This window comes from Cebidichthys violaceus, unplaced genomic scaffold (assembly GCF_023349555.1).
Source record: "Cebidichthys violaceus isolate CVI_PGR_0920_01 unplaced genomic scaffold, fCebVio1.0.p SCAF_13, whole genome shotgun sequence".
NCBI lineage: Eukaryota > Metazoa > Chordata > Actinopteri > Perciformes > Stichaeidae > Cebidichthys > Cebidichthys violaceus.
In genome coordinates this window covers 7,723,314-7,740,277 of record NW_027176296.1, presented here as the reverse complement: position 1 = coordinate 7,740,277, position 16,964 = coordinate 7,723,314, and the positions used below count along the sequence as shown (strand labels likewise).

Below are 16,964 nucleotides of genomic sequence, written 5' to 3'. Positions count from 1 at the left end.
AGGTGCCATAGCAACACCTCCTGTTTGTCCTTAGCAGAGGTTTAACTATTTCTTGAATGGGAGTTTGTTCTGTTATTACTTGAGCAATTTTACTAATGCTTATATTGTGGCTTGAAAACAGATGTAGTGGAACAGATTAAATCTGTTCCACTACATCATTAGTAGGACTTCTGGTCATAATGTATCAGAGACAAACGTGACTGAAGCCGGGGAAATGGAGAGAGATGTCCAGGACAAGCAGTGGACCAAAAAAGACCTTTCTGACTAAGCAGCTGGCTCAGTGAAATATAGAAAAGCTTTGAAATGCCCCACAGAAGGACGATGAAGTGATTGAGCGATCCCATCAGAACAAGCAAAAATAGCAGCTGAAATGTTATGCTCAAAAAGATTGCAGCAACATTTCCCTACATGAATCTGCAGCAGAAGTATCTTAAAATAGGTTAATAACCCGAGCTAGTCCAAACATGCACATAAAGCAGTGCTTTTCTGACATATGAGCTTAAATCTCTGGAGAAAAGGGTACAACTTCAGCAACCGAGGACACAAAACATCTAAATGTTGAAGGACATTTATCTCGTCATCATTGTCAAACACTGATCTATTCCCACATCTAGTCTGAAAACATCAGTGTGACTGCCATCACCCAGCATGGGAATGTTTAACCACACTAATGAAAACATGAACCGCCAGAATTATAGCCCTAACCTTTGATTTATAAAAACAAGCATTCCATTAAGTTAAAACCACGCTGAGAATCAAAGGAGCCTTTTCTAATCTGCGACCAAAAAAAGGATGAAAACTCAGGAATCCAAGTAGACACAGCATTTATTAATAGAAATTAGGCCACTAACCTATTTAGGCGCTGAGTCATTATACATGCACATTTAGGTACAACGTCATCTAGCAGATGCTCTCATTTAGAAATTATTTACAGTCTAAATACAAAAGTCACATGTCACACGGTTTCAGGAAACACAAAGCAGAAGTGGCCGAAAGATGAGATGTAAAAGTTAATGATGATGATGGAACAGGGGCTGATGCACACTTGAAAGAGAGGAACTGAAATGAACTTATACCTGGGAGGAAGACAAAGATAACATGAGTGAAAATGGACAGTGAAAACTGGAAAAGTCATGGAAACATTCCTGTGCTGGCAAGTTACAGTGTGGCATCTCTTTTCCATTACATTCCCTGGTCTGCACAGAGTCAAGCTACCCCCGGTCACAGTCCGTAACTTCTCTCTGTTGCTCTCTGTGTGCTGGAACTACAACTCCATTAAACTTCTAACTTTCTATTTGGTAAAGCTAATTATTTTAGGAAGATGGACTTCATTGAGATCGTAAGAGATAACCATTAATGGTAACCATTAGTGGAAAGTAACTTTATTTTACATTAAAAAAAATGTGATAAGTTTATAAAATGTACAAATGATTATGTACGTGGGGATCCTTGCCATGTTTCAGATGTCTATGAGTTGTTGGCAGTTCCATAAGAGGCAAAGTTATCCAGAATTTCACCAAAGAAAACCAAACATGTTTTTCTTCTTTCTTACCCCATGAAACAACCGTTCAGATGTATCTTGTGACCTTTTGGCGAGAACCCGTTTCCTGGGTTGGGAAATACTGGCCCAATTTACTGAACTTAATATGAAATATAAACTAGCTCCACCTCAGCCACAACTATCTAATAGTAATACTATGATGAATAATAATACATCAGTCACAGGGGACATTTTTCTGCAGACCAAATCATTTTACTTTGGATATTTGAAGTACATTTTGCTGCTAACATTTCTGTACTTAATGCAGGACTTTTATGATTTAAAAAAAAAATGATTTTTGTGAATGTGAATCTACATTTACTTAAGTAAAGGATCTGAACATTTCTTCCATCACTGTAGAGACCACCATCAACTTAACCCTTACCATCCTGCCCTCAATCACCATCATCACCAGTCCAAGAGTCACCATTTTCTTGATCCTTGTGATCCTCCCAGCAATCCGTACCATCTTGTTATCATTTTCATCATTCTCATCATTGCAATAATCACCATTATCAACATCAAACCCATTACACCGCCACGGTGGCTAATTTCAACTTTAGCCAGTCATTTAGAAATCAAAAGCCCCCGACCACATAAACCATGGCAAAGTCACAACGAGTCCTTGCCACGTTTTTCTGTAAGTAAAGTGCACTGCAAATAAAATACTGCCAAACCACAAACTCTACAACACATTGCTGAACCTCGCCCATGGGTAAGCAAGCACAAAACACTGTTATTCAAAGTCCTGCACTGGAAAGGAAAACAAATGGGTCACCAAAGTGAAAAGAAATTTGGTTTAAAACGTTGACAGCGATTTAACATGTAATGATTTCATTAATTGCAAATTCTTGCAGTTTGAAACAGATATCGACGATGAGGAAGTTTAGGGTTATTTTGCCAACAACTGTGACTCAATAAACTCTATTTAAGCCACAGTTTTAGTGTGTTTTTGTTTTGACCATTTACAAGCATGTTACAGGGAACACTGCTCCTCTCCATTGCCCTAAAAGGCTCCCTATTGTAAAGACACTCAGATAGCAGCATGAATAGCTGGGAGTGCGTCTAATTTGTTTATTTGCACTCAAACAATGTTTCCACAAATCAATAGTTTGGGTTTCAAACGTGAAAAAAGTCCTCACTAGAGAACCGATTTTCGTCCAAGATGTCTTGAGGAAACTTTGCCCTGTCAAGTAGTGAAGGGTAAAAATGACTAAATGGACCCAGCACCCAGGAAAACCTTCTGTGCAGATTAATGGGGCTCTGATCTTTGTTATTATTACATAGGAATCCAGGTCACTGTCAAAATATTTGGTTAAGCTCATCTCCTGTCCTAGCTGAATATGTGAGAAACACTCCCTGACACACACACATATATTAGCTAATTCATGCACACCAATGTACCACGAAAGGGCAGCTGCATTTGTGTAAATATGACATAGGCTCTGTACAAACAAAAGCACATGCATCTGCAATGCACACAGAGGAGCAGTAATGGAGTAATTACCCCCTGTTGCTTACGTGGGCTTTGTGTACCTGTCTAATGATTTGAACATGCAGCACAGTACAGTACACCATCTGTGAACTTCTGCTTACTTCAGTACAGTCCAGTACTTTCCACAGGAAACCCTTAGTCACAGAGGTGAACCCACCGACCAGAGGTGGATGTCTACAGATTTCTGCACACGTCTATGATACAAATCCAATGAAATTTGCCACCTGGGCTATTTTGTTTTCAAAGATTAAATAAATAAACATTAAGCATTACTTTTGTGCATGTTGAGAAAAGTATTAGCTACTGCAGTACAGATCACATGACACCAACTTCTCAAAATGTCTAAGTAAACTGTATGTTGTTAGACTGTTAAAGTGTCTGGTTGTTTTCCTGCTCTAATCCATTGTGCTGATGTCCCCTAAACATGGCAGCAGTTCCAGCCAGCAGCCTGACCTGTCTCCAGCTGAGCCAGAATACCCACAGTCCTCTTGGGGGGAGACCCAACCTAGTTCACACTGGGTTATTTCTTTCTTGACTCAAACATTAAAAAAGAGTCTGCACTCAACATCAGCATCAGTTTTGCTGATTATTTTCATTCTCAACTAAGGTTTTTTGCAGTTTTATCAAAACAAATTTAAAATCCTAAATTGGGGGACTTAAACAAATGATTTAATCTTTTCACAAAAATACCTACTATTGTAGCTATTCTTTATTACAATCCACCTTGGAAGGGAATACACTGTATCATAGATGTTTATAGATGTACTGGGTATTCTATTACAACTGATCATATATGGAAATAAATTGTCAGACTGAGCAGGTGAGATGAGACAAATAATGCACCAACGTGCTTGTATCTCACGTGAGTAGCAAAATAAACAGCTGGAGGTTGATTCTCATCTTCGAGCCTGTATGTCCTTCATGAGGGCAGGAGTTAGTTTTAATTCGGGCCAGTGTATAGTAGAATTAGGTGGCATCCAGCGGTCCCCTTTGCCGTCCCTTTTAAAGACTGCAGTAAAGTGAGCCGCAGAGCGCAAGACTGGTAATTCACCTCACTCAGAGGCCATCCTTACTAATATAATACAACTTTAGCTGCAACAGAAGCCAGACGGCGGCTAGTGTTACCATGTTTTTTAATCTCACATTACCACAGTTTCACAAGCATGTGGGAGGACTACAGCAGCCCTTTAGGTAACTTGAAAATGCGAAAGGCTCTCACAAGAGCCATGTTTAGTTTGTCGGTTCTTGGTTACTAAACATGGCGAGGCAACATGGCGACTCCATGAAGATATGAAGGGCTCATTCTAAGCTAACTGAAACATAAGGATTATTAGTTTCAGGTGATTATACTGTACATTCATAAAAACATAATAATAAATATTGTATTCAAATCTTGCTTATAGACCCTCAAAATCCCCACTGGCCCTTTAAAACATTGCACAAACTTCAGTATTATTTATGCATGAAAAATAAACACATTTTTGACAACGATGTATTTTTGCTCAGCGTTCAAAGAAAATAAGTGATTGCCCTGTATGATGAGACATTCAATGCATATGTTATAAAGCAATATTGTTGATGTATTAAGTGGGTTTAAGCACATGAATCTTTGGATAAAACTACTACATCCAGCACCCAGCACATTGTTTAAATCTCTGACACAACATCATTATCTAGTCTACTAAAACTGTCCTTTCCCAACTCATTCATAAAGGAGCACGGTGGTGCAGAGTTACTACAGTTTCCTATTTATCCACCACATGGCCTTGAGTCATGCAGTACGTTTTATTTGGCAATGCTTCGATAGGTCTGGGGAAGGTATTAAAAAGATATATAGACTTTAAATAATATGAAACATTTAAGTCATCTGTTCCCAACTTTTTTGGCTTATGATTCTTTATAGACAAGCACTCGTTACAATGTTGGAATTCAAATGAAGAGTGATGTTCACTTCTGAGATTGTTTCAATTGTTCAAATGTAAAACTTTCCAGTGATTCACTAGAAAGAAAGAAAACACATTATTTTAGCTATGTGCTGTCTCTGGTAGGCATTCCCAGTAATTATTATGTAGGAAGAGATAAGCTCTAGTGTTCAAAACATAAACTGATGTGGTCTAACAATAAATCCTGCTTGTCAACAAAGCCATAATCTGCCCCTTCAATGTTATGATGTGTGGGATGTTTTTGAAAATATCCTCTGGTTCCTCTGGTTGTGTCTCACAGACCAGACTATGTTCACACTGTAACTAAAAATAAAATAATGATAATAAACAAATACATCTGAACATTTCCAGACTCTTTTGCATGGCTAACTGCTTGACTCTTGTAACGGCAATAACACAGCATGCAGCCTATTCAAAACATCACTCTACTGAAACTGTTGCCCCGCGGAAAAAACATCAAGTCTACTTGGGTTGGATTTTGTCACCCAAACATGTGATATAACGTGCATACAACCACATTCCATCTGAGGATTTATAATGATGAGAAACACATGAGAGAATTGCTTGATGTATGGGAAATAGAAAGTAAGACAACTCATATACAGAAAGGGAAAGAGTTCAGGGACTCTACAAAACTAAAAAAAACTTAGTGAAGAGTTTTTTTTTTTGAATAAGACAACTTTACATGAAAAAAACAATTCAGCTATTGGAGTCAGAGGTGAGTAAGAAGCTGAACATGACAACTTTAAAACTGAAACCAGATAAAACACTGAAAGGACAGATTCAAGTGTGAGAGAGCATAAAGTGTGTGTGTGTGGTTGAGTGGGTCATCTGTAAGTCCTGACCTGTGAGTATGGCCATGGTTGGCGGCGTGGAGTTTCCTGATGACTTCCTCACTGAAGTCAAAATGAACCCTTGCTCTGGCACAAGGTGAACGCCGGTACATCGCCCCGACACACGCGCACTCATGCACACACTACGCTGCACATACCATCACATACGCAACCACAAACACAGAAACTAAATCGACTAGAACACACCCAGAGTGTTGGCAACATATTTTCACACAGACCCAGAATTCAGTATTAACGTCACACACTACCATACACACATGTGTCAAGTCAGCAGCATTACTGATAACTACACAGCAGCATGCATACACACCTCTCATACACAAAACTCACAGACTTTATCACACAACTTTAAATGAAAACCATTACATTAATCTATCGGTTACTACAAAACAAGCATCATCACACATGTTCAGCTCACATAAATAGCAATCCACCACACAGTACATGACTGTCACATATAAAGCCTCAACTTAAAAAGTTACTCAGCAGGTTATTCATCAGCCTTGCCCTCCTCGGCACAAATTAAAGCAGCAAACAGGTATCGAAACATCTTCTCCACACATATGATCTCAAGTCACACACAGCAGCAACATAAGCAGTGGTCCATACGTCACATCACGGAGCTGTTTAAGCCCTTGTTCACACTCTCCACTCTCTCTGCGCTCTCTTTGCGGACTCTTCTCTTCGTCACAGGCTATACTTCCTCCCTGTGGTGGGTGTGTGTGTGTGTGTGTGTGTGTGTGTGTGTGTGTGTGTGTGTGTGTGTGTGTGTGTGTAAAATTGTGTGTGGTGTGTGTAATTGTGTGTAGTATGTGTGTGTATGGAGATCTGTTCCCTTCAGCACGGCCCAGCAGAGCAAGGAGAAACACCCAAGTCCTGGACTGGAGTTGCTGGAGCGGAGTCATAATTCATCCATCACTCACAGCCTTGATAGCTTTAATTAGCACGGTATATGGAAAATGTAAAGAAGCCCACCAGCTACACACACACACACACACACACACACACACACACACACACACACACACACAGTTACTCAAAATATAAACCATACAAACTATACTGTATATGTACCCCTGCTGTATTGTACAAATTATGATGATTTAAGAGAGTATATTTTCCATGAAATGGCTCAACAAGATGAAACAATTTCCTAGTATGACAGTAATTCATGATTTATGTTGCAGACAATGACGGTCCGAGGACTGATTGTTAAAACTGTTTTTTTCTATTTTTTGACTTTCTTATTTTGCAATTATCAAATGTATACACAGCTTGTATAAATGTATTGTAAGCTCATGCAGGCTGCACAGAGTTGTATGCATGACAATAAGTTGCCTTATTTAGCCCACAATTCTTTACACAGTAGTCATGAAAACCTGACTGGCTGACAACTGATGGAGCTCTTAGTATGCATCCTTGTCATTTACTTGGAAATGATTCAGAAAGATGACAATAACCCATGCACTTAACCAAACATTTAATGGGAAGAGTTGGGTCACAGAGGCCAAAACTAAATAACTATTACATTCCCACACTGCAGCTCGTCCCACTGCTTCACAATACACACAAAGATTATAAACGGTAGAGGCGGAAGATGTGGTAGCCACAGGGCTATGTGTATCCTACACAACAATGGCAATGGCATTCCTCCTTAATGTGCTCCAGAGGGTTAACCAATGAAGAAGAAGATATAGAAAGAGCTCCTCTGCAGGCATCATCTGGTACACCAGTGGGAGCTGGTACAGATTGTTATAACACTGACTTACAATTGATCATTGCTGTGATTGTATGTTCTTGGGTGCTGCTGAGAATCATGTTGTTCTGTTTCTGTTTTGTTTTTTGCAACCAGCAAATGTATATAATTGTAGCACAATATACAGCCATGGATAATTAGTAGTTTAAAGATAAACATCCAATATAAACCTAAAATGTTATTTGGAGACACAACTCTCTCTATTAGATCTAATTCTGTGGTGTTACAATTGGTGCCACTGTAATTCATTGAAATTAATCAGATGAAAAATAAACTTTATTCCAACACACAGAGGCATTATAATAAACAAAACATTGGTGACATGACAGATACTACCACATGTATCACCTGTTCTAATTATAGTGCTTAACGAAGTATGTGTTCTTGTCAAATCTGTTGATGAAACCAAAACACATGCCACTCAGTGAAACTATTCACTCTTGGGCAGGGCACCTTTACTTACTGTAGTCTAACACCATTAAAGAGACCATTCTGTATTCTGGCCTGTTCAGTCCTCGTATGCTCCAAAACAACTACCAATGTTGATAGATAAAACCATAGACTGTATAAACTCTTTCTTATTCTTAAGTCAAATGAGGCAGGACCCATCTATGAATATCAGAGGGCATAATTTCACTCCACAGAAAAAGAAAACTAGTTTTTCCGGCCTGTTTCCACAAGATGGCAGTGTGTAACTGCGTCATGTAACCTCCAGTTAAAGCATGATACTCACATTTACAGGATGTGGCTGCTGTAAAGCAAGCCGAGGAGCAACTTGAGGTTCAGTGTCACGCTCAAGGAACCCTCGACATACGGACAGGAGGAGCCGGGGATCAAACTTTCAACCATTTGATTTAAGGATGACCCGCTATAAGTCCTGAGCCACAGCTGCCTCAGATATGTAAACATAGTTCCTTTAAATGTTGATTCATATTGGATGAAAAGATAATAGTTGTAAGGCAGCCACAAAGTTAATGTGACAAGCCTGTTACCCCAACATCCTATTAGTGAATTGGGGTGATAGCTGGGTGTGCTCTGAATACCCAGTTAACAAGATGCTAGGGAATCAATATGTGTAAACCCTTAACTATAAGTCTTCACTTCGACAAATTTTGATGCAATTACCTCCTTTTATGTAACTGGAACCCTGTTTTTGATTCATGTCGGCATCATTTATCTTATTGTAAAGCATTATTTTTGGGAGATCATGGATGCCTGTAACTTGTAAATGTGCAACAGCACTTTACATTTTTTTTCATCTGCGGCTTTAACAGGGTGAAGAGATAACCATAATTAAACATCGATCAGACATCCATTTGATGGCTTAAGAGCAGCCTGTCACATTGTCGCTGGCAGATGGCTGCTCTGGCTTGTCCTTGTGATTTAAATCGATAACACACTGCAGATGAGACAACCAAAAAAAGACAAACTTTAGCACAATGTCTTTTGTCTCGGTCTACCAGAAAGAAAGACTGCAAATGGAATCTCAGATATTTTTGACAGAACCTGACAGGCACAACATCACCTTTGACATGAAAGCTGTCTCTGTCATACAAACACACACACAATCACATTAAATCAAGATCAAACAGCAGGCATGATCCCTGAAAGCTATCTAAATATAACCTCTAAAAATTGAATAAGGGAGTAAGAGGGTCAGGCTGACAGAAAGACAAGTTCACAAGACAGAGTCTGACAATGTGAAAGATATGATTTTAAGGACTGGGGAACAAAAAGATTCATATAAGAATCAAAATGTTCATCCTCTCTGATTCTGAATCAGATTTAGAAAGAAGTATGCCACTTAATGTTAATGTTGATATTAAATGTACTGTTTCCGCTATCACTTACATTCATTTAGTTTTTGTGGGCACCACGGTACAGAACTGGTTAACTCGGTACATCTATATATTCTGTATAAAGACGTGTCAAGCGTGTTCCACATTTCAGTTCAGCCACTACATCCTTGTCCTGTCCACTGCTACAGCACCTTCATGAGAAGGGTTCAACATATGGAAATCTATACAAAATAAATTAGTGAGTAACAAAATCTGAATATATAACCCTTGGACGATGAGTGCGTATGGATGCTGAATTGTTCTACTATCCCTAAACAGTCACACTTCGATTTTGAGGGACACTAAAACAGCAATTGACACAACAGATTAGCACGGCTTTCTTCCTGCTTCTGGTCAAGTGTGGCAGGGCATCCCCCAATTAAAACATGTATTTATGTAACCTTCCACTTAGTAAGGAGAGTCCTCCACAGATGCGAGTGTGATTTCATGTGGAGTGACACTTTGTAGTCTAGTGGAGCAGAGGAGGACCCTGTTTCGGAAGACTCTTCGGTCTTCATGTCACTTTCATAGTGTTAGTGACGGTGATAAATCATCCCAGTGATAAAATGATCCTGATATCTAGTGCAGGTGTGTTTTTGTTATTGCAAAGGTTAGCCCCTAACTGCTCCTTGGATTACACCGTGCAGTCTGATTTTGTCGATGGTCATTTATGTTCACTTTGACATCATACAGGTGAGGCGATTATTGAGTTGCCACGGAAACGGTGAGCACAACAAACACACAAAGGTCTCTGAGGTCTGACTATAGCATGAGGATCACAGCCGACACTTCAGTCATCCAATCTTTGCACTTGACATATTACTCATAGTTTCCAGTGGCCTCCATTCAAACTGACAGAAGAGAAAAGAAATGGAGGAGATGAGGTCAAAAAAGAGATAATAAGCCCTTATCTACCAGCTGGCACATTCGATTTTCAGATTTCAGAGGGAAAATTTGAGATCAACGGGTGTCTGTCCTGCTGGTCTCACCACAACCTAGCTGTCCCGATCTCCCCACCCTCTCGCTCTGTATAAATCTAATTCCCCTCTCTGAGAAAGAGGGCACTGCAGTCAGTCGCTCTGTGATTAACCTAATCCCCTGATCGCAAGCAGAGCTCTTCTCAGCGCCAATACCACACCATGTTTGGCGTCAGCAGAACTCACGCTGTGATAACCAGGGGCACACTCTGAAAAAATAGTGTGGATTTAAAGCAGTGTAGAATGGAAAATCACTACTAAATATACCAGCAAAAGCCATAAAAGCTCACAAAGAGAGCAACAGTACAACATATAGCTTGACCAAAAGAACAACACTGATGCTTGTGATAATGCCATTTGAATTGAAATTGAATCAAAGTCTGATCTGAAGGAGTTTCAGGTGAATCTGACCCAGTGGCACCAATGACAGGCATTAAGAATAACTATTTTGCCAATCTTCTCACTGATGGTCTCGTCTACTTATGTAGGTCATATAGAGGCATCAGTATTCAATTTGAGACTGTTTCATAATATTCAGAGCAACTACGTATGTACTATAAAGGAAACCCTGCGCATACGTTACTGCTGCATATTAAAAGACACATAACCCACATTATATCATCTGCCATCTGGGAGTGTGTGTGTGTGTGTGTGTGTGTGTGTGTGTGTGTGTGTGTGTGTGTGTGTGTTCATGGTGCCATTTGCTTTTACAATATCATTTTTCCAGGAGGTCCAGTTGATGACGTGCATGCATGTATGTGTTGGGGTGAGGATATTTAATACTACGAACATGGTGGATGGTGTTAAGGGTTAGAGGTCTTGATCCTGACAAAGGAACAGGGATTCAGGTAACAAGGCCGACATGTGCCAAGTTTTCTCTCTCCGGCTCTTTCCTTCCTACTTCTGAACGCAGCACTTTTTTTTACTGGTCCATCTCCGACTTACAGGCCACAGGATCCGTAGGAGTGTAATCCATAAAGTGGTTCAAAACAATGATTCATTTCAGGTTCATAGATCAAGTAGATTGAATGGGGGAATGTTCACCAGATCACTGAACTACCAGCTCTGCACACACTTCACCTGTTCAGAACATGCATGGGAGGTTCTTTTTTAAACCAGCACACACAGTAAACTAAGCTTGTGTTGTAGTCAGAATAGATTTTTGAACAAAAGTACATATTATATTATATCAATGCACTTTTCGAAAACGTGATTAGCTGCTGCTACTAGCAACTTTGTACTTTAACAGGCCTACTACTAACCCTGCTTTATGCTAGATTTCTGTAAATTTACAGAAATGCAGACAATAAGAGTGGGTGCCACTGAAATCTTCTGAGAGGAAATGTATTATCCTGTCGATTAAACCCTAATATCGCATTTCACTTAGACAACCTGAGAAGCACTTACTCTTGCGTTTAGGCCAGTTTATCAGAATATCCGGACAAACCGAGTACACTTAGGGTTTGTTATTTAAATCCCCATTTGGCACTTTAAACCCATGTGTGGAGAGAAATTTATGTGATTAAAGTATAGATGTATGTAAGTTAGCTGACATTGGTTTGTGTAGCTGGTAATAAGAGAGAAAGGAAAAATAGAAAAGGGGCAATTTTCACACCACGGCTAGCCTCTTATGCACCAAGGTGATTTTCTTGCAGTTAAAATCGTTATCAGCAATTTGCAGCAGCAATCCGCACACCTCTGAGTGTCCACTACAAAGTGGCCCAGTCTAACATGAACGACACACTGCTTCCTCACAAAGCAATTATGTTCACATGCAAAAGCACACACACACACACACACACACACACACACACATACAACAAGTATGCACAGGCTGAATATTAGGGTTGGGTACCGAAAACCGGGGTAAACCAGGTACCTTTTTCGGTACCTGGTTTTGCCTACCGGACCGAAACGCAACGCAGATTTCGGTGCTTCCTTTCGGTGCCTGAGCCGATTGAAATATTTTCGGTGCTTCCTTTCGGTGCCTGAGCCGATTGAAATATTTTCGGTGCTTCCTTTCGGTGCCTGAGCCGATTGAAATATTTTCGGCTGTGTTTCGCACTAAAAGGCGTGCACCGTGTTCGACTGCCTGCGTGAGCGTGAGCCCATGATAAGCACCAAAGCGGGCACTGTGGGCCTCCCTGGCCCCGGTGATGGGGAGACTGGTCCCAGCGCTGAACAAGTGGAGACCGATGATGACAACAGCAGCCTTACCTCAGGTTAGTAATGTAACGTTGATTGCAAATCTTGCATTTATAAAAGTAGGCCTAATAACAAATGATAAATTAGGCGTTATAACCATGTTTAAGTTAGCTGGCTAGCTACTAGCAAACGGTAGGCTACCCGCCGCCATCATAGCAAGTCAGTGTAATGTTAATGAAACTAGCGATGGCATGTGCAGTGATGCGTCTGTTGCCTGTAAAATATTTAACGTTATTTATGTTTATATTTTTGGCTCTCCAGCCTCAACAGTGACCCTATTCCCCTTGGCAAAGAAGGGTCATTTAACAAAAGAGAAGATGAGAACTCCACAGGTCTGTGACCAAATGTGTGGACAAGGGACTGCATTCTTTTTCCACTGTGGAATCTCCATGGTTCAGGTAAAAAAAAGTGATGTGAAAACAATATTTGTATAAAATCTGTTCCATGAAGACAATTCGTCAAAAAGACTTATAAATATCCTCAAAATTATTTTATACGGAGAGATGACCACTGCCCTCAATCCTCGCTACCGAGAGGGTTTTCTCCTGTGCAGGACATGCAATTAGTCAGGAGGTGTCGTATTTTGCCAGAGAAGGCAAATGTGCTCATATTTCTGCAAAAGAATTGCTGAAGTGATTTATATTTATTTATGTATACTGTAAACTTGTTAACAGTTAATATATTGTTCATAGTTTGAAGTTATAAAGTTTTAAGCTGTAGTTTGAAGCCAAGTGTTTTGTATTTATTTATATTTATAGTATACTTTAAACAGTTAATATATTGTTCAATTTGAAGAAAACAAATTGCCTTGGCAATAAAAATCGTCGTTTTGTGCTCTTTTTTTTTTTAAAGTATCGGTTCAGGCACCGTTTAGGCACCGGTATCGTTTTAAAAGTATCGTTTTAGCACCGGTATTGTAAAAAACACAAACGATACCCATCCCTACTGAATAGTTTAGTCAACCGTCTCCTACAAATTACAGTTATATAGCACTAATTTACAACAGCTACTATGTAGAAGTAAACATAATGATCGGCAGGATTTAAGTTTCTATCAACAAAATGAGGAAATGTTGTTAATTCATGTATTTGGCATGTCACAAAAATGTCGATGCTGATCATTTAGATAAAATGTTTATTGACATAGCACTTGGTTAAGGAAAGATCATCTAGGTCTAGGTTTAGTAATTAGTGATGTGTTTGTTACATTTAACCAAAACTTTTCTAAAACTTATCCAAATTGTTTTTGTTGCCTCAACCACAGACTTCAGGAACCCTGGTCTCTTGTGTCAATGTGCTGTGCTTTGTGTGGCGACCACCTGACCACCTCCCTGCGACAGACCTGCTCTATAGGAAAGTGTCCGAAAATAACGTCCGTTAGGATTTGACGCTATATAAATAAATTAAACTGAATTTGATTGAACTGACTCCAGTGCAGTTCATAAATACATCCCTTCATTCAAAGAAAATTGAATGAAGGGTTGCTTCTGACATAATCCAGGCAAAGGATTACGTTTGTCGCCACAATGCGATAGGCAAAACAATTTTGTGACATATAAACTATATTTCTCAGAGACTCAAATTGCCTTAACATTTAACTAACACATTCACACTCACCCACACTGTGAGGGGCAACAGCAACAAAGCTGGGTACCCACTTTTTTCCTTCACATTTTCACATACCAAACCCAGGAGTGGCGACGGTAGCAAAAAGGGCTGATGGGAAAATCCAGACTGGATGTCATCGTCTTGGTTACCCTTGTGATAAAAAATGAATTTGTTTTTTGTTTGTTTATTGTTCTCTGCAAGTCTCAACTCAATAACTTACTTGATTTGATTCACAGATTATGAAAATGTAAGACGGTATTATTGAACCAATCTTCTCAAGAAGTAGCCGTCAAACAGACGCTGCATCCTGGAGTCCTGCTGTGGATCGTCTCAGGACAGTTTCAGGAATTCATTGGGATGATAACATCAGCACTGGGCACTTGAAAACTTGCTCTTGGCTTTCAAAAAAAAAGGTGGTAGCTCAGACTGGCCTCAGAAAACCCCCCTCCATGTTTATTCCAGTCGCCTCCCAGGTACTACAGGTCAGCAGTTTCAGCAAATTGGATGAGACAGAAAGTGAGTGCCAGTCAATTTAAAAAAGAAATCCACATTCAGCCAAAACCTTTCTAAATCCTTGCAATTAAAAGGCCAGCATTTAAAAACCAAGTCCAGACAAAATACTTCAATCAGACAAAAACGGACAGAAAAATGATGATGTTCTTCCTTCATGAAAAGACTTGTAATCTTCCGATCCACTGTTGATCATAGCATCTGTTGCATGCCAGTTTTCCTCCAAGCGTCCAGAGCCATGCTTCACGTCTCCGCCTGTCCCTGTCCTGCGGAAATTGATGCTGTTCCACTTTCTAGTCTCTGCCTCAGTTCAGGTCTGCTGGACCACGTACAGGTCACATTTCATGGATGTGATCTTTGCTCCCCTAGCCCCGAGAAACCAAGGAATATATTTGCATGGGCCAAAACAACAATCTGTCTTTCTTGGCCACGTCTGTCACATTAAATTATTCCAGTCGAACTTTTTTGATTTAATATAATAAAGAATTTTTTTATTCCTCAGAACCTCTGCCTGTACTGTGCATCCTACTTCATCCTTGTCTCCAACTACAAGTCAAACCAAGATTAACAACAACTTTAATCTAATCTGGAACAACAAAGATGGAAGAGTTGATAGCATAGTTAAGCCTTAACTTAACAGCTTGTCACAACGACAAGCTGCTGTAAGACATTCCGTATCTATTTCTGTGAAAGAGCAAGCATACATCATCAATTTTTAATAGTGGCAACTGTATAGGCCTTCACCTACTGTACACAACACTTAATCAGCTCCAGAGCAATTCAATTAAACAAATTGCTTTCTTTTCATTAAAATAACAGCCCAGCAGTAAAGTAATCACCCTCTTTGGCAACAACATGCATAAAGAATCGTATTCTTGTTGGTTTCCCTTCTTGTGTTACCCGAGCACTTCCTTCATAGCACTCTCTGTGTCACAACAGACATTTCTGTCTCACTGTACGTGCCGATTGTACCGACATAGGGTCTGATTACAGAGAGTGGCGGCACACGGTACAAGCTGATAAGGACTGCAGCAACAACTCTAGTTCGCATCGAGACACACAATCCACCGCTTTTGAAAGCAACACACATCAAGAGCTGCACGTTTCAAAAAGCCAACACTGCTGGATGATGTGACAGCTTGACACTTGAGACTGCATGTATCAAATAGCATTCAGCAAACTGCAGATGAATACAAAATCTGTTTTTACACTGGTGCCCACTTTACTAGTCCATTCAAAGTGCCTCTATAAAACAGCATGTGAAACTGCCTAGCAACAAGTGGGTTCGAAGGCACTTGACTCATGGCTCTGTGTGGTCGGCCATTGTTTGCTTTGAAAGCTGGTACTTTTCCCTGCATGTTTTGTGAGCTCAGGAAATTATTTTTTGAAAGAATTTATATAGAGTTAACAGGAAAAGCTTTTTGTTTGATGAACTGACTGACGGATCAAGTACGATTTATATTAGACGATATTTTTGATAATATCCAGTAATACAAAGGTGTGTTTTTCTCATTGATCTCCCTTCCTCTGCATCAAATATCATTCATCATTTAATGTTCAACTGTCAGCCAAGCTTTCTTAAACCCTCACAGTCTAAATAAATGAGAATGGCATTCAGTCCATTATTTGAAATGAAGTACATCTTGCTAACAACCTATGGTTAAAGTAAGCATCACAAAACTCCAACAAACTTAAGAAAATGGACTGGGAGTAACATGAAGGCTGAGAAAAGCCTGATGTCCAGGGTATCCTCCTGGTAGTTCACCTGGTAAAGCGGGTGCGCAATGTACTAAGGCTGAGTCCTTACCACAGCGGCCCAGGTTCACAGCCCTTTGCTGCATCTCGTCCCTCCTCTCTCTCCTCCTTTCTTGTCAATTGTCAGCTATAAGACAAGAAAAGCCCAAAAAATAATCTTAAAAAAAAAGACGTATTTCCATTGTGGACAGACAGATTTCACCCGGAACTGGGAAAACAAATGCTTAATCTTGACGACAGATCGTTATATATCTGCTATCTCCCCTAATTCAAATGCTCCAAATAGTAACATGACATTAACATCAAATCAACTGACTTCCAGTTATTAAGTGAACAGGTTGCTGGTACTGCCAAACCAACTGAGAATCAACATGCAACATTGCAGCGCCGTGTAGCTTTTAGTCTCCTTAGCTTATTGTTTTGGTTTTCCAGCCAACTCATCAACATACAGCAGAAGGCTCAAGAAAACACATGACAGATGAAG

General features: G+C 39.8%; 1 protein-coding gene across 4 annotated transcripts in view; it reads right to left on the bottom strand.

Annotated features, from left to right (window-relative positions):
* pde4ba (phosphodiesterase 4B, cAMP-specific a) overlaps window positions 1-16,964 on the bottom strand; it is a 165,667-nt gene that overhangs the window by 61,550 nt on the left and 87,153 nt on the right. Inside the window, exon 1 of one of the 4 annotated variants that reach the window (XM_068707609.1) lies at window positions 5,824-6,568. The exons of the other annotated variants lie outside the window; for them this stretch is intronic. Within the exon in view, the coding sequence (XP_068563710.1) occupies window positions 5,824-5,924 (101 nt within the window). The 5' untranslated portion in view covers window positions 5,925-6,568. Of the gene's footprint in view, window positions 1-5,823; window positions 6,569-16,964 lie in introns of those variants that run through there. 4 annotated transcript variants of the gene reach the window in all.